We start from the raw sequence: 18176 nt of genomic DNA, 5'->3' as shown, positions 1-18176 counted from the left end.
GTCAGTAATTGTTCCCTTTACTAGTTATCATGGCTTGCATTCAGTGTGTGTGTCTGTGCTGCCAGACATCACATTACAATATAATCCAGGGTCATAGCAATAGTACCTTGCATTTTGAATTTGTTTTTGTACCTGGCCTCGCAAACACCTATTGAAACTTGTGATAGGTGGTTTGAGAGAGTGAATGAAACAACAGAATTCTTATTATGTTTTAATTACAAATAGTAAGTGATTATCAGAGTACCATCCATAATCAAATTCTACCTTTATCTAACAGTTTTATTTTCTCCTGAAAGAAAATAATAAAATATATTATTGATCTTTACAGCAACCTGAAAGAAATGATCTGTTTCAGGGCTGTCTTTTCAGCTGGAATCTGGCCAGTCATTTAAACTAAAGCTAGCTTAGACTCCTGCTTACTTCTTAACAGACCTTACTAATTGTTGTGTGTTCCAAATGAATGCCAGCACAATGGTTCAATAGTTAGAGCCGCTGTCTGAGCGCCAGGAACCCGGGTTCAATTCCAACCTTGGGTGGAGTTTGCACGTACTCCCCGTGTCTGCATGGGTTTTTTTTTCCAGGTGCTCTGGTTTCCGCCCCAGTCCAAAGATGTGCAGGTGGATTGGCAATGCTAAATTGCCCTGGAGTGTGCAGGGTAAGTGGATTAGGTTTACAGGGATAGGGTAGGGAGGTTGGTCTGGATGGGATGCTCTTTGGAATGGTAGTATGGGCTCAATGGGTCAAATGGTCTGCTTCCGCACTGTAGGAATTCTGTGATTCTAAAAAGCAATGGAATTGACAAAAAGATCATCTACTCATGCTTGTTGCCAATACTCTCACCAATTCTACTCTTCCACCCCAACCACCCAGTTGTGGATACCTAAAAAGCATCATAAGTTGGGACAGAAACTGCTGGAAGCATTCAGCAAGTCAGACAGCATCTCTGGAAAGAAGCAGATGGTGGTCAATATTTCATATTGATGATGGTTTGTCAGGCAATCCTATTGATTTGAGTGTGAGTGGTCTGATATGCTCTAACAGCAGAGGAGTCAAATTTGCGGACAAATGCAATATTGTGTAATTGTTTCTTTGTTATGCAGGTGATGTTAGCAAAACATGTTTATGAACAGGTCCTACAGACACTGGACAACCTGACATACAGTGAAGATCTCACTAAAACTCCACATAGCTCAACCACTGCCACGCCAGAACCTCTCAATACTACTTCTACATTGAGAAGTCCAAAGTTCTCTGATCTCCAACGAGAGTGGAAAGGGAGTGGGCTTTTTGGCCAAGTGAGCTATCCATCAACTCCAGTTGATTTTCCAATTCCAGAGTCAAGATCATTCACTCAAATTCATGCTAATTTCTGCATCTCTGAGCTGCAGGTTCAGCTATGTGGCGATCTCACTCTGGAGTCGCAAGGACTGGTTAGTTTAAAGTTTCAAGACTTTGAAGTTGAGTTCAGTAAAGACCAGCCTCATACACTCGCCATTCAGATCACTCTGCGGTCGCTGCTGATGGAGGATTTGTTGGAAAAGAATCCAGACTCAAAATATAAGCATCTAATGGTGTCTAGAGGAGCACCAAAACCTTCCAGTTTCACTCAAAAAGAATACTTGTCGCAGTCTTGTCCATCCATCTCCAACATAGAATATCCTGAAATGCCCCGATCCCTTCCAGCTCACATAGAAGAAGCACAAAATGTTTTCCAGTTTTACCAGAGGCCAATCTCTACACGAAGAAAGCAAAATATGGACAAAGACACAGACTATCCTCTGACCCCTCCACCATCTCCAACATTGAAAAGCTCCAAGTTGCACTGTACTAAAACAAATTTTGACGATTCATTAGTGCATATTAATGTTTTTCTAGTGGATAAAAAGCATCCAGAATTTTCCACTCGTTACAGCAAGATCAACAGGAATGTGGATGTAGATTTCAACTGTTTAGATGTGTTGATCACACTTCAAACCTGGGTGATGATCTTGGATTTCTTTGGGATTGGTTCAACGGCTCACAATCATGGCTTGAAACCTCCAGTGGAGGAACTCCAACATCAACCAGCATCCTGTGGATCAGGTACTCCATCTGAGGCAAGCCAGGAGGAACCAGTCAACACAAAGTTGGATCTGAAGGTTGTTATGCATTTTAATTCTTAAATGGGCATGAATTGTACTGAAACTAATTGAGAGGGATTCTTATAGAGTTCTAGAGCACAAAGACAGGCCCTTTGGCCCAAACTGGTCCATGCTGACCAATATGTCCATTCTAGCACTTGGACCATATCAGTCTAAACCTTTCCTCTCCATGTATTTGTCCAAATGCCTTTTAAATGTTCTTATAGTGTCCGCCTTAAACACTTCCACTGGCAGCTCATGTCACATGCTTACCATCCTCTGCGTTAACAAATGTTTCCCCTCAGGTTCCCTTGTATTCTTTCCCCTTCAACCTTATACTGATATCCTCTAGTCCTCGATTCCCCACCCTGGGAAAAAGACTGAATGCATTCATCCTATACATGCCTCTCACAATTTTATAAACCTCTATAAGGTCACCCCTTAGCCTCTGACGCTGCAGGGAAAACAGCCCTAGCTTATTCAACCTCTTCCTATAGCTCAAATCCTCCAACCCTGGCAATATCCTTGTAAATCTTTTCTGAACCCTTTCAAGTTTCACAGCATCTTTCCGTTAAGAAGGACACTAGAATTGCACACAATTTTCCAACAGTGGCCTAACCAATGTCCTGTACAGCCGCAACATGACCTCCCAACTCCTGTACTCAATACTCTGACCAATAAAGAAAAGCATACCAAACAATCCTATCTATGTGTGACTCCACTTTCAAGGAGCTGTGAACCTGCACTCCAAGGTCTCTTTGTTCAGCAACACCCCCGAGGACCTTACCATTTAGTGTATAAGTCCTGCTCGGATTTGCTTTCTGAAAATGCAGCACCTCACATTTATCTAAATTAAACTCCATCTGCCACTTCTCAGCCCATTGGCCCATCTGATCAAGATCCTGTTGTAATCGCTGTCCACTACACCTCCACTTTTGGTGTCATCTGCAAACATACTAACTGTACCTGTTATGCTCACATCCAAATCATTTATTTAAATGATGAAAAATAGTGGACCCAGCACCGATCAGTGTGGCACTCCACTGATCACAGGCCTCCAATCTGAAAAACAACCCTCCACCACCACCCTCTGTCTTCTACCTTTGAGCCAGTTCTGTTTCCAAATGGCTAGTTCTCCCCGTTTTCCATGAGATCTAACCTTGCTAATGAGTCTCCCATAAGGAACCTTGTCAAACGGCTTACTGAAGTCCATATAGATCACACCTACCGCTCTGCCTTCATTAATCCTTTTTGTTACTTCTTCAAAAAACTGAATCAAGTTTGTGAGACATGATTTCCCACACACAAAGCCATGTTGACTATCCCTAATCAGTCCTTGTCTTTCCAAATACATGTACACCCTGTCCCTCAGGATTCCCTCCAACAACCTGCCCACCATCGATGTCAGGCTCACTGGTCTATAGTTCCCTGGCTTGGCCTTACCACCTTTCTTAAACAGTGGCACCATGTTAGCCAACCTCCAGTCTTCTGGCACCTTACCTGTGACTATCGATGATACAAATATCTCAGTAAGAGAACCAGCAATCACTTCCACTTCCATGACAGAACCCTAACAAATTTGTGAGCCATGATCTCCCATGCACTATTTCTAATCAAACCCTATCTTATCTCATAATCTTCTAAAAATACTTATCTACCTCGGATGTTAGGCTTACTGGTCTATAGTTCCCAGATTTTTCTTTGCAGCCTTTCTTGAGTAAGGGCACAACATTTGCTACCCTTCTAGTCTTCCTTGACCTCACCCATGGCTAACAATGATGCAAAAGTATCAGTCAGGGCCCTGACAATTTCTTCTTTAGCCTCTTGCAGGGATATTGGATATAACAGGCTGTTGCATACACAGACATGCAGTGTTTCTTGCATGTTACAGTTTGTTAGACTTAGTGTAGTTTGTTTGAAGAAGCATTCTGCATAAAACCTTAAAAGAATGTTGACCCCCAAATTTTAATTTCTTGACACAATTCCATATTTTGAACAGGCGAGGGTAGCAATTGGATCAAGACACATTTCCTATCTGTTGACATTTCTGGATATGTCTGCTCTCTCATGCTGGGCTCATGCAAATAGAGAAATTGTGTTGTAGAATGTCATTCCTGCATTTGTATCCTTGTAGTATTAGATGCAAGGGACAATTGTGCGATCAACTTGATATCTTTACAATGGTCTGTTAGTAATGAGGCTGGACTCCATTCAAAGTATCCTCCTCCTGCTCTGTAGCTTGAGGCTTGCAGTTCAATTATTGTAGATCTGTTTAAAACCCACAGCCCACAGTCGGGAAAGATCAGGTACAGTGCATCTGAGATTCTATCCTACCCATAAATGTGGTGTCAGATCCAATCATTGCATCTTGCATAATGTTTCCTAAAATATTTTAAAGGTTGCAGATGCCCCAGTGGGTTAAACAAACGCCAGGGATTTTAATTTGTTCAGAAGATGTTGCAATCATTGCAGTCATGTTTACCAAGGTTTGAGGTTGATATAACACATGTCCTTTCCGGCTGCTTTTCCCAATCACATTGTATAATTCTATATCACTTGTTGTGATATCTTTAGAGTTTTAGCTCTGACTGATTTGCTACATTAGTAGTGTACAACCTGTAGCCCCCTAAGTCCTGAAAATGTGGATCTTGACATGCTTGGATTTTCCAGGCTTTCTGTTTTTTAAATGTTCCCTGCCCTGCTTGATTTTGATGGGTCTGTTTGAAAATGTGTCTAATTAACAACTTAATCAGAAACTGAATATGTTCGTTGAAGACAATGATTGTTTGAGCAAATTAATAACATCATTTACGTTCAAGTGTGGCCTCCAAAGACAATAGCTCGGAAATCTTTGCAGTTATCCTATGGACTGAATTTGTTTTCCTCTCAGGTTCACTCCCTGTCACTGGTGTTAAATAAGAAGACAAATGAACTTGCCAAAGCTAATGTGTCTAAACTGTCAGCACATCTTGCACTGATTGGTGAGTTCTATTCTGTACTGAAAGTTTTGCAGCAGTATAGTATAAAAGCATGAATTTTGGGTGAAATATGCATGTGTTAGGATGGAAGGTATATTTGAATAACCTCTAACATGCACAGTTTCTCTTTACAGGTGTAATTAAAACCGCAAGTAAAGTATGTAACTGCAAAATTTGGTACATCAAGGTTTGACATTGTAGTCTACCATGCTTTCCAAGGGCATAAATAAAGTACCCATCTATTTTCAACTTAATCCACCAGCTGGTGTAATGGACCCACTATAAACCCCAATGTTTCATGTTGGACATGAGCACTAACAACAATAAAAGACTAAATGTTTGTGACTAAATGTTATAGATTTCACATAATTGTTGAAAGAATTAGTAGGGAAATGAGTTTTTTTTAAAAAGAGTTGTCAGGAACACACTACCTAAATCAGTGGTATAGATGGAAGTTCACATGAACTTCTGTAAAATCCATTGGCAATAAAGAGAACTAGTATTTGGGGTTATGGAGAAGAGGCTGGTGTGTGAGACAAAATCTATTGCTCTGCAGAAAAGCTCATACGTGGGTGCATGTTCTCTTTTTTGTACTGCTACAGAATCATAGGATCTTATAGCACATATAGAAAATTGGTTGGCAGGCAAGAATGAAGTTGCATGGATTGCAGAAAGGTTGATGGCAGAATGAGCAGTGGGCTGAAAGTTGACAATATGAGTTTTTAAAAAATAGATATGTAGAGTTCAACAGCAAATAGGAGGACCTGCAATTGTATAGTGCCTTCCGTGATCACCATTATCATCCAAAGCATTTCCAGAAGCATTTCATTAGCTGTCACGTCAATGCTATGATGTCAAAAGTGCTACTATCATTTTGTGCACAGCAAGATCCAACAAGCAAGTGTGGTAATGACCAGATAATCTGATTTTGTTTTGTTGAATGGAGGTAATAAAAAGGATAATTCTCCTGCTGTTCTTCAGAATAGTGCCATGAAATCTCTCCTTTAGCAGGCAGGTGAAGTTTGCACATCCAGATAACACCACCTTCAGCATTGTCGCATTCCCTCAGTAGTGCACTGACATGATAGCCTTGAGGTTTGTGCGCAAATTATGGAGTTGGAGAATACAGCACAGGAACAGACCCTTGGGCCCTCCAAGCCTGCGCTGACACATTTTGCCCACCCATATTAAAACTGTCTTCACTTACAGTATCCATATTCCTTTATTCCCTTACTATTCATGCATTCATCCTGGTGACTCAGTGGTTAGCACTGCTGCCTCACAGCACCCAGGGTCCCAGGTTCGATTCCAGCCTCGGGCAACTGTCTGTGTGGAGTTTGCACATTCTCCCCGTGTCTGCGTGGGTTTCCTCCAGGTGCTCCAGTTTCCTCCCACAGTCGAAAGATGTGCAGGTCAGGTGAATTGGCCATGCTAAATTGCCCTTCGTGTTAGGTGCATTAGTCAGAGGGAAAATGGGTCTGGGTGGGTTACTCTTTGGAGGGTCGGTGTGGACTAGTTAGGCCAAAGGGCCTGTTTGCACGCTGTAGGGAATCTGATTGAAAGCCTTTATTGTGTCTGCTTCCACCACCACCTCTGGTAGCACATTCCAGGCATTCACTACTCTCTCGATGTGGAAAACTTGCCTTATGCATCTCTTTTAAACTCCACCACCCCCACCCCAAAAACCTAGTAATTGACCTCCACTCTGAGCAAAAGCCTCATACTTTCCACTGTATTTGTGCCATTCACAATCTTATAAACTTATGTCAGGTCACTCCTCAACCGTCTGCATTCGAGTGAAAACAAACCCAATCTATCCAACCTTTCTTCATAGCTAAAATCCCCCATACCAGGCAACATCCTATTAACCATTTTCAGTACCCTTTCCAAAGCATCCACCTCCTTTTGGTAGTTTGGTGAGTGGAACTGTACACAATGAAACGAACTTGTGCCCAGAGATGGGAGTGCCTCAACCAAGTCAGGTCTTTTACTTATAAACTGCATATTTTGTGGTCTTTGTGCGAATAATGCTGGATGCAGTTTTAGGTGATCTTTTAGAGAAGGGATAGTAAAATGAGAGCATAAAGTGTTAATGATAAAATGTCAAAATTAATAAAGGTTATGGGAATGCATGAGATAATAAGGACTATTTTGCTGGTTTGAGTATTAATTGAAGATAGCGACCAAGGAGTTTGAGAATTTAGTTTTATGTAATGTGCTGTTGGGATATGCCATATGTTACAACAGAGTAAATTAGGTAGCAGTTACTGAATCTCTTAAGGAAAATTGGATAAATATTTGGAATCAGGGAGATGCAGGGGCTTTGGAAGAAAAAAGAAAGGATACAGAATTTAGAGAAATTTTGAATTGCTTTCGCATAGGTCTGATGGGCAGAATGGCCATCATCCTTATTTTAAACATCTATGATTATATGTGAGACAGGTGTTTTTGTAAATGTGTGTGTCTGTTTTGAGTCATGCACTAGCTGTTTTGGACTTGCACACGGATTGTGCATTGTAAATGATCCATCTCCCATTGTTCTACTTTTAAAATAATTTTGAGAAAAAGACTCTGCGTTTACTGTCACTGCAGTCTGTCCTCAACCCAAACCTCCAATGACAGAGAGCATTCTTCTCCACACACCAATCTGACCAAAGCGACTATATTCCCAAATTAAAATGGGAGGCATATGGCCTCAAATCAGAACTGACAAAGGACAGGCTATTTCTGCACCCATTCAAGGAAGTTTCAGCAAGACATCTACCAGACTGGTGCCAGGAGGATAAGTATGCCTGAAACACGATCATTTTGACCTGCATTCACCAAACTATTTATTAGTTACTTCTTTGTTCACTCCATTCAGCTGACTAAAAGAGATCACCTAAAATGTGCATTACTATCACTGCAAGCACATTGATGTCAAGAAAGCTTTGTAGTCTTCCCGAGGAGTGCCCTGCGGCTCATACGCCCAGTGACTTTACAATAATTTGGAGGAGATGATTTTGGACTGTGGTGGACAAAGTTAAAAATCACACAACACCAGGTTATAATCCAACAGGTTTATTTGGAAGTACTAGTTTTCGGGGCACTAGTCCTTCATCAGGTAGCTGTGGGACAGGATCATAAGACAGAATTTATAGCAAAAGATTACAGTGTCATGCAATATCATTTCAGTTGCATGACGCTGTAATCTTTTGCTATAAATTCTGTGTCTTATGATCCTGTCTCACAGCTACCTGACGAAGGAGCAGCACTCCGAAAGCTGGTGCTTCCAAATAAACTTGTTGGACTGTAACCTGTGTTGTGTGATTATTAACTTTACAATAAGATTTATCTGTTCACGGTACGCATTTTAAAAAGTGGAGTTCTACCACTAGGTGTCACCCAACTACTTGGCTTTAATTTCAATTGAGCAGCTGAGAACTATTTACAGAAGAACCTCGTTTATCCGAATTTCGGATTATCCAAACAAGATCTCATGGTCCCTGTACATGCATTTCAATTGAAGTAGGAAAATTCAATTCCTCATTCGTTTAATGTGTCATTTTGTAAATTTGAATAGGAACATAGATGCAAATATGCTTTAATAAATATTTAACTTCAAACTCTAATGAGACATGACATGAGAGTTAAATTTTACACTTCTTATAAAAAAGCTGTCCGATACTTATTCTCCTTGAGGAAAAGGGCTTGTGATTGTGAACACACAAGAACAACATATGTGTAAGCCTGAGCTGTGTTCTCTAACAGCAAGATTCCCCCTCAACATTGACCCGCTCCGTTTTACAAACCCAACAATTTTTTACCACAGCTCATTCTCTAGAGAGTTAAGCCAAAACGTGCGTTTGCACTTGTCGTTTCTGTTGCTTTTTCCTCCAGTTATCCCATGATGACTTTTTTCCAAACAAAATATAGTTCAATATCTTGCAGCTGACACGAAAATTAATTTAACTTTTTTTAATGGAGAGAGCAAATTGTCGTGAGTTAGCACACGTGGAAAGAAACAGGAGGAAAACCTGACAGGAGGAAACATGAGGAAAACATTCTCCCTTTTAAAAAAATGATGAGAGGACGGAAACTGAAGTCAGCAGAAAAAAAATCTCTCCGTCTCTCTCCGTCAGTCTGTCTCTAAGGGCCCTGCGGTTGCTGAGGATGGAGGGACAACACTTGGTTAGTCTGGATGGTGGGATGACACCAAGCAGAAAGATGTCGGCTGCTGCCAAGAACCGGGATAAAACCGAGGAAATTGTCATAGAGATGTACAGCACGGAAACAGACCCTTCTGTCCAACTCATCCATGCTGACCAGATACCCCAACCCAATCTAGTCCCACCTGCCAGCACCTGGCCCATATCCCTCCAAACCCTACCTATTCATGTACCCATTCAGATGCCTTTTAAATGTTGCAGTTGTACTAGCTCCCACCACTTCCTCTGGCAGCTCATTCCATACATGTACCACCCTCTGAGTGAAAAGGTTGCCCCTTTTATATCTTTCTCCTCTCACCGTAAACCTATGCCCTCTAGTTCTGGACTCCCCCACCCCAGGGAAAAGACTTTGTCTATTTATCCTATCCATGCCCCTCATGATTTTATAAACCTCTATAAAGTCACCCATCAGCTTCCAATGCAGGAAAACAGCCCTAGCCTATTCAACCTCTCCTTCTAGCTCAAATCCTCCAACCCTGGCAACATCCTTGTAAATCTTTTCTGAACCTTTTCAAGTTTCACAACATCTGTCAGCGAAAGGTTTCACAGACTTCAGTTAAACTCTAGCCAAAAAATGATTTTATTTGTAAAATATCATGAATTTTTAAGCAATATCCAGTGTTTGTCCACATTTTATTGATTGAATGAAATAAAAATTCTGTAAACATGCTTTTTTACATAATTATGTTCAGTATGGCTTCCTTTTTTTTATGATCAGATCAGTTATCCAGACAAAATACTCTCCACCCATCTCATTCGAATAATTGAGGTTTTTCTGTACATGTTATCATGACTTCCAAATGCCCTCAGTGCTGTACAACCTGTTTATTATTCTCAAAATTAGTTCTATGAAAACATAAGATTGTTAGTTATATCAGTTATCATTATTGGAGGTTTTGTGCTTCTATTTTCATTGATTCATAGATTTTGTACAGCGTGGAAGCAGGCCATTCGTCCCATCAGGTTCACACCGACCCACCAAAGTGCATCCCACCCAGACCCATACCCACTACCCTGTAACCCTGCATTTCTCATGGCTAATCCAACTAGCCTGCATGTCCCTGGACACTATGGGCAATTTGGCACAGCCAGTCCACCTAACCTGCACACCTTTGGACTGTGGGAGGAACCTATGCCAACATAAGGAGAATGTGCAAACTCTAATCTACCAGTTAGTTTACCCAATTCTGAATGTTTAACCAACTTACTCCTTAAATAGATGTTTCATTGTAGAAACCTCAACAAAAACAGTCAGCTTGTACAAGATTGGGAGTTGTTTTTTTCCTATTCACTTGGGGGACACGGCCATCATTGGCTGGACTAGCATTTATTGCCCATCCTTAGTTGAACTTCAGAAGGTGGCTGCTTCTTGAACCACTGCAGTCCAGGTGGTTTGGATGGGCCCACAATTTCGTTAGGGACAGTGCAGGACTAAAGACATATGTCCACGTTCAGATTGTGAAAGGCTTGGAGGGGAACTGGCAAGCGGTGATGCTCCCATGTATCTGCTGCCCATGTCCTTCTAGATGGAAGTGACCATAGGTTTGGAAGGTGTTGTCTAAGGATCCTTTCCTATCTACCGTATATACTTGAGTAATAGTCAATCTCATATAAAAGTTGACCCGCTAGTTTTGGCCAAATTACCTTGAATTTTCCATATATCTTGTGTAAAAGTCGACCCTAGTTCTTCACTGATAACAGATCAACATTTATGAGTCAGTCTCCTGGTTTTCCAGTCTGCTGGTTGTTGTCTTCCGCTCCAAGTTTTCAGAATTATCATAATTTGTTTTTTTTTTCCCTTCGTTCGTTTAGAGATCAGTTGGGCTTCTGCTAATACAACATGAATTTTAACGGGCATCAATTTCAGCCCCTCAAAAGTAGTATCCATGTAATAGTTGACCGCATAAATTTAATCTTATAAAGTAGTCCAAAACATTTGACTGTTACTGGAGTATTTAGGGTATCTTTGTCCCCTAGGTTGAAAAATTTTGAAATGCTTCATTTCACATTCAATGCATGCGTTTCTTTGAAATATTAATAGTAGCATTTCAGTCAATATGCAAGACTGAATGCTAAGTTTGACATGTTTTGAAAAAGTTTTCTGAATCTTATCATTTCTGGATTTCCTTACTTGCCCGGGAAGTTGTTGGAGGACTGCCTCCTTGAACTATTTGTTCTTATATCTCCACAATGAATTTATGGGAATTACAGAAATCATATTCTGTGGTAATAGAGAAGTCATGCTCTATTTCCAAGTCAAGATTATGTCCGTTGGAGGTATTGGTATCCCCATTATAACTGCAGCTTTTGGCCATCTTGGTGATGGGGTCGCAGGGAAGGGCACTGTTTGAAGTTGTTGCAATACATTTTATGGATCAATGGCCAGTAGTAGAGGAGCACCAAAAAAGAAAACTGGTCTTTTCTGTGTAGTATTGAATATCTAAGAGCATCTAATCTCTCTTTAATTTTAGCCTCAGTTTTAAAATGTCTAATTTTCTGATGTTTCTCACAGCAGTGACTCCTAAAATGTTACTGGTGGGAAAATTTGCATTGATGGTGTGAAGGTTGGAGAATATAGGTGGACTTTCTTTTCAAATAATCATTGCCCACCACTTACTTGGTGTGAATGGCGTGTAGTGCATGTCAGTCTGGACATTAGCTGGGTTCTTCCATATGCTGGCATGTGCTGCTTTGTTATCAGAGATTTGAACCTTGAGCCATTAGTGAGTAGCTCCACTCCTAATCTTATGGAAAGTCATTGTTGAAGTAATTGATGATCAGAGCACCTCCCTGAGGAGGTTGAGCAGCTGTGGTGATCTAGTAAGAGGCCTGTGACAATAGCAGCCAGCCACGTTGTGATGATGTTATGACCCAATCTGTTGGATAGCTGTCCATTTCATCTCCCACCCCCATTATGTTACTGAGGCTTGTGGTTTGATACTGTGGCATATTCAGTGGGCCTCCGGGAAAAGCATTGCTGATAATTCCTGCTTTCTATTTATATGTTTGGATTTATTGGGTTGGTGGTATAATTTCCTGTTCTAGATCAGGAAATGACATCACCACAGGAAATGATGTCACCGCAGGAAATGGCATCACCCAACTCAAAGAAACCCAAACACAAATAGAAGGCAGGAATTATCAGCAGTGCTTCACCCGGAGCCCCAGTGAAGATGTTACCTCGTATTGTGATGAAACGTCTGGAAATGAACTTTCCAACTCAGTGAGCAAACCTACATCCAGAACTTCAACCTGAGCTACAAATGTTCTCAAAACTTGCTAATACTGTGGCACCCTGGCCACCTTTCTTCATTATTTAATATGAGCAAAAAACATGTTAATTGGCCTTTTATTTCTTTGTCCTGCTCTGCGTACAAGCAGGCAATTAATTGTTAAATTAACTATTTTCATAAGTTTCTGAGAAATGATAAAGCACTGTATAAAAGTCTTCTCCTTTTGCCTGGCTAATAATTGAAAACATTTTATCTGATTGTAGCAAATTCATTGAAATTACTTGATTAATATTCTGTAGCAAACTGTGTACAATGTTGCACTACAATCAGTATCAGTGTTCCATTGTTAACTCCGACCGTATGACTGATGTGTTCAAACTATTGTAACCATAATTTATCACTTCAGAATTGGTTGTATTATGCAGTGTTGAAATACCATAGAATGGTGGACAAAATTTAAATCTCTTACTTCATTCAGAGTAGAATGAAGAGTCAGCCCACGGAAAGCACTGGGCCTAGACAGAGTCCATGGCCGTGCACTTAAATCCTGAGCGGACTGGAGTGTTCACCGACATTTTCAACCTCTCCCTCCTACAAGCCAAAGTCCCCACCTGCTTCAAGAACATCGCCATCGTCCCAGTATCTAAGAAAGCATATGCAAAGTGCCCTTATGACTACTGCTCAGTGGCTCTGTCTCTATAATCATGCAGTGCTTTGAGAGGCTGGACAGGTTTATTTGTAAGCACTGGCTTTCGAAGCTCTGCTCCTTCAGGTGGTTGTGGAGTGTAAGATCTTAAGACACAGAATTTATAGCAAAAGTTTACAGTATGATGCAACTGAAATTATATATTGAAAAAGACCTGGATTGTTTTAAAACTTGTTTTAAAACTTGTTTTAATGTAACTTTTTAAAAAAAAAGTTCTGGGATTTACATATGAAAGAACTAAAACCAGCATGGTCATTCTAAAAGATCAGAGACTTAACAAACAATCCAGGTCTTTTTCATTATATCATTTCAGTTGCATCACACTGTAAACATTTGCTATAAATTCTGTGTTTTATGATCATCTTCCTCAGGTGGCTTTGAAAATTCAACATGTCCATAAGGATCCTCACCAACTTTTACGGATGCAGCATAGAAAGCATACTATCTGGGTGCATATTGCCTGGTATGGTAACTGCTCTGTCTAGGACCGTAAGAAACTGCAGAGGCTTGTGTGCACAGTCCAGATCATCATGGAAGCCAACCTTCCATCCATGGACTCCATTTGCATCCCTTGCTGCAGCAGAAAGGCTGCCAACATCATCAAAGGCTTCTCCCATTCTGGTAATGCTCTCTTACATCCCCTTCAATCAGGCAGAAGATTCAGATGTTTGGACACACATGCCAGCAGGTCCAAGAAAAGTTTCTTCTTTGCCTTTATTCGACTGATGAATGGACACTCTTAACTTCAAATAATTTTGATCTTGCTTCACATTAACATGTGCGGTGTATGCTGTATCCCTCAGTCTAAGCTTTTTCACCCAATGATCTGTATATCCTTGCTTACTATGATCTGCTTGTTCTGCTTGCAAGCATGTACTTAGGCACATGTGACAATAAATCAAATCATTAAATATTAGACTCTACTTTGTTACTATTTGGTAGTACTGAGTGAAGGTGATTCATTCATCCGACCTGAGGGCTACCTGGGAGGAAAATTGCTTTCAAACCAAAAACAAAATGCTTAAAAGTGCTGAAAATTACTCACATTTTTTAATGTTTGCTGAGTTGACTTTGTGGTTCATCCTTGTGGAGCAACTACACTACTTAAATAAACATGTTGTTAGATAGTTATGAGGGAAGGAAGCTGGGAGAAATGCATTCTACGAACATCTTGCTGACGCTTTGAAAATGAAAGTATTTTGAATAATGGAATGGAATTGTAAAAAGTGTCTGGTCACTCATTCTGTTTCTACACAATTGAAGCTGTTCAAGTGTTATTATTTTGAATTGTTTTATTAGTCAACACATAGGGGGCAGTATCTGCATTGCTAATTGTGATTATGCATTTATATCATGCAGAAGGGGACTTTGCTCTGCAAGGCAGTCTCGGAAGCCTTTCCCTCAGTGATCTGACACCTCATGGAGAGCTGTACAGGGAGCGTTTTACCACGAGTGGCAAAGAGGCACTCGTCTTCAACATTTACAAGTATGCATTTGTGTCTGTGTAATATATTTTATTAACTTCTACTTTATCCATAAAATACTACAAATGCTTCTTTCTGGGTTCAGGCAAATAAAATTGAGCGGTAATAAAAATCTCCAGTTGCATTTTGACATTTTATTTTTTATGCTGAAACTACAAAGTGAAAGAATAAAAGTATAGATACTTAAATTATTCCTGTCATATATATCCATGATTGAAAGATCCATTCAATCTTTGAGTCCCTGACAGAGTATGATATAAAAGGAAGGTTGCTACCAGTCAAACATTTTCCATTCTGCTGCAGAATATTCTTACAAAACTTTGCAGGCAACAAAAAAATGTAGAGTATATATTGCAGGTGTAGGACTGAAATGAGCGTGTGTGCTTGAGGGAACAAAATACAGCTGCTATTAAATCCTGATTGACTTATCATATATTAAAAAAACTGCTACTGATCTTAAAATTTTATTTTGCCCCAAGTAAAACATGTAGATTAAAGGTGAAATGGAGTTTCATATTGCATTTATAAGTTCTCTATTAGTTTACCACACCTTGTGCACTTACATTGAAGTAGCCTCTGCCGTTGAACTCCAAAACCTGACTACAGTTAACTTTTCATTTGGATACTGGAAACCACCTAAAGGAGGACCATAGTGATTTGCCATGTTTTTGTTGCTTCTTATAAATAAGTATGCAGCCTGTATTTGATGTCTGTCAATGAAGAGCATGCAGGGAATTTTGATCACTTGCAACACCTACATTGGAGAACCTATTGGGAGATATATTGAGGCCATGATGTGCAAATGGTATTTATACATTGTTTAAACTGTAGACGCTCTTTGTTAATTATTCTTATCCTTTTAGTGAAAGGTGGTCCAAATTTTAACACACCTCTGCAAGCTTTTATAACACAATTTTCCATTGTTACATTTTGAAGTTTATTAATTTTCTACTTTGGTAATTATTCTTTCAATTTCAATGTCTACTTCTACCTCTTTAACTTTGTATGAAACCCTCATCTGTGCCTTGTCACCAGACTCAATTGTCCCAAGGTTTCCCTAATTTCCCATTATGAACAACAGCTGAATTTAAAATTATTGACCTGATCCCATCTCGTATCAAAGTACACTCATCCCTGTCCATGCTGAACTACATTGGTTATTGGTTCTAAAGACCTCAAATTTAAAGTTATTATCCTTGTGGTCAAATCAGTCCCCTCTCTTGACCCCCTCCTTTTCTATTATCTGCCAGCATGTGCATATGTTCCTAAACTTTCAATTTTTCTCTCTGTCTGGCCACCAATGCACACCCTATTCCCTCATCCTAAAATTGTTTACTGTGCCTTCATCAACCTAGTATCCAAGCACTGGAATGCTAAGTCCATCCACCTCTACCTTCTTCCCTCGTTATAGACTATCCTTTCGTTTGGTCCTTCTAATTTTTCCTAAATTGGCTTGCTGTTGACATACCTTTTTTGAGAAATAACAACTATAAGTTATTGCTGATTAAGGCAATTCTTTTCCTCTGAAACCAGGTATGGCAGACCAGATCCGAAGCTTAAGCGTGATTGTGACATGAGAGTGAGCCTACAAATGGCATCAGTGCAGTATGTCCATACCCAGCGCTTCCAAGCTGAGGTGGTGGCTTTTATTCAGCATTTCACACAGCTACAGGATGTACTGGGGCGACAGAGAGCAGCCATTGAGGGACAAGCAGTAAGACATTTACTTATCTACTAATATGTGTTGAGCAATAAGGGGTCATGAAATTTGATCTCCATTCAGAATCCTTTTTGCTAATTCTAGCTTGCTTTCCTTTCCAGTTCAAAGACACTGAAGCCTGTTGCAATACAGCAGCAGCTATGTTAGGTGATATCTATTCACTCAGCACAGCTCTGGTATCTTATCTATATGACTCCGTTGTACACTACTACATCATATAAGCCATTTTGAGAGAGTTGGGATTTCTTCTCGATTTCGCATACTTAAAGAATTTATCAAAGGGAAATAGAATACCATCCCAATGGCACCTGTATGCTGATAATTCATCATTTTTAAAATTTTTTTTTTATTCAGGTGTTCAGTTTTAGAGAATTGTGCTATGTTCAGAAGGTTGTATGCCTCACTAGTTTTGAGGCAGTTCTCGCTGTGCCTTTTGAGAAAAACAAGATTCTTGTCTTTGTCTCCAAATTTTATGACAGTCATTGTATGGTGTGAGAATGTTTGAAAGCTTTCATATCATGGTTCTTTTTTGCATCAGTCTTCACAGTGGAAGCACCAGTAGCATACCAGAATTTCAAGAAAGTCACGAGGCAGAGGGGAGTATAGTTGCCATCAGTAAGGAAAAGGTGCTGTGGAAGCTGAAAGATCTGAAGGTGGATAAATCACTTCATGGACTACATCCCACAATTCTGAAGTAGGCAGCAGAGGAGATTGTGGAGGCTTTGGTGCTGACTTTACAGGCATCGCAGGAGTCAGAGAGGGGTTCCAAAGGGCTAGAAAATAGCTAATTTAACACCCTCGTTTGCAAAGGGAGGAAGACCTGAAATTATAGGCCGGTTAACTTCACCTTGGTTATGTGTAAGATTTTAGAGTTCACTAATAAGATTACGTTTGCGGAGTACCTGGAAGTGCATGGTAAAACGGGCCAAATCAGCATGACTTCGTCAAAGGCAAGTTATGCCTGACAAATCTGTTAGAATTCTTTAAGGAGGTGTTGAGCAATTTAGACAAGGAAGAGCCAGTGGATGTGATCCATTTGAATATCCAGAACACCTTTGAGGTGCCACACAGGAAGCTGCTAATTAAGAGCCCATGGTGTTGGGGACAAGGTAATAATGTGGATGGAGAACTAGCTTGACTGGCAGTACGTAGAACATAGAGGTAAAGGGGTCTTTTTCAGCATGGAGACTGGTGCCTATTGGAGTTCTGTAGAGGTCTGTCTTATTCACATTCACACTCTGGATAAATAAATGAGGGCATTGTTGCTTTGTTTGCAGATGACGCAAGCATAGGTGAAGAGAAAAGATAGTATTGAGGAAATGGGGAGGGTGCCAGAGGATTTGGACAGGCGAGGAGAGTAGGCAAAGAAGTGGTTGCTGGAATACACTGGCAGAATGAGAGGTTATGCACTTTGGTAGAGAGAATAGAAGCATAAACTATTTTTCTAAATGGGAAAAGGTTTTGAAAATCTAAAGTCCTAGTTCAGGATTCTCTGAAAGATAACATGCAGGTTCAGTTGACATTTGGGAAAGCAAATGCAATGTTTGCAATCATTTTAAGAGAGCAAGGATACAAGAGCAGAGATATACTACTGAGGCTGTAACAAGCTCATGTCAGAGCATATTTGGTATATCGAGAGCCTTTTTTGGCCCTGTGATTGAGAAGGGATGTGGTGACATTGGAGGGGGTCCAGAGAAGGTTTACAAGAATCCAAGGAATGAAAGGCT

General features: G+C 40.3%; 1 protein-coding gene across 4 annotated transcripts in view; it reads left to right on the top strand.

Annotated features, from left to right (window-relative positions):
* The window catches only part of vps13d (vacuolar protein sorting 13 homolog D), a 290218-nt gene that overhangs the window by 52722 nt on the left and 219320 nt on the right, over positions 1-18176 (top strand). For all 4 annotated transcript variants that reach the window (XM_072586664.1, XM_072586661.1, XM_072586662.1 and 1 more), the window contains exons 20-23: positions 1101-2138; positions 5011-5101; positions 14605-14731; positions 16263-16443. In XM_072586664.1, coding sequence (XP_072442765.1) covers positions 1101-2138; positions 5011-5101; positions 14605-14731; positions 16263-16443 — 1437 coding nt within the window. The remainder of the gene's footprint in view (positions 1-1100; positions 2139-5010; positions 5102-14604; positions 14732-16262; positions 16444-18176) is intronic.

This window comes from Chiloscyllium punctatum, chromosome 16 (assembly GCF_047496795.1).
Source record: "Chiloscyllium punctatum isolate Juve2018m chromosome 16, sChiPun1.3, whole genome shotgun sequence".
NCBI classification, from domain to species: Eukaryota; Metazoa; Chordata; class Chondrichthyes; order Orectolobiformes; family Hemiscylliidae; genus Chiloscyllium; species Chiloscyllium punctatum.
This window is presented reverse-complemented; position numbering and strand designations above follow the sequence as displayed.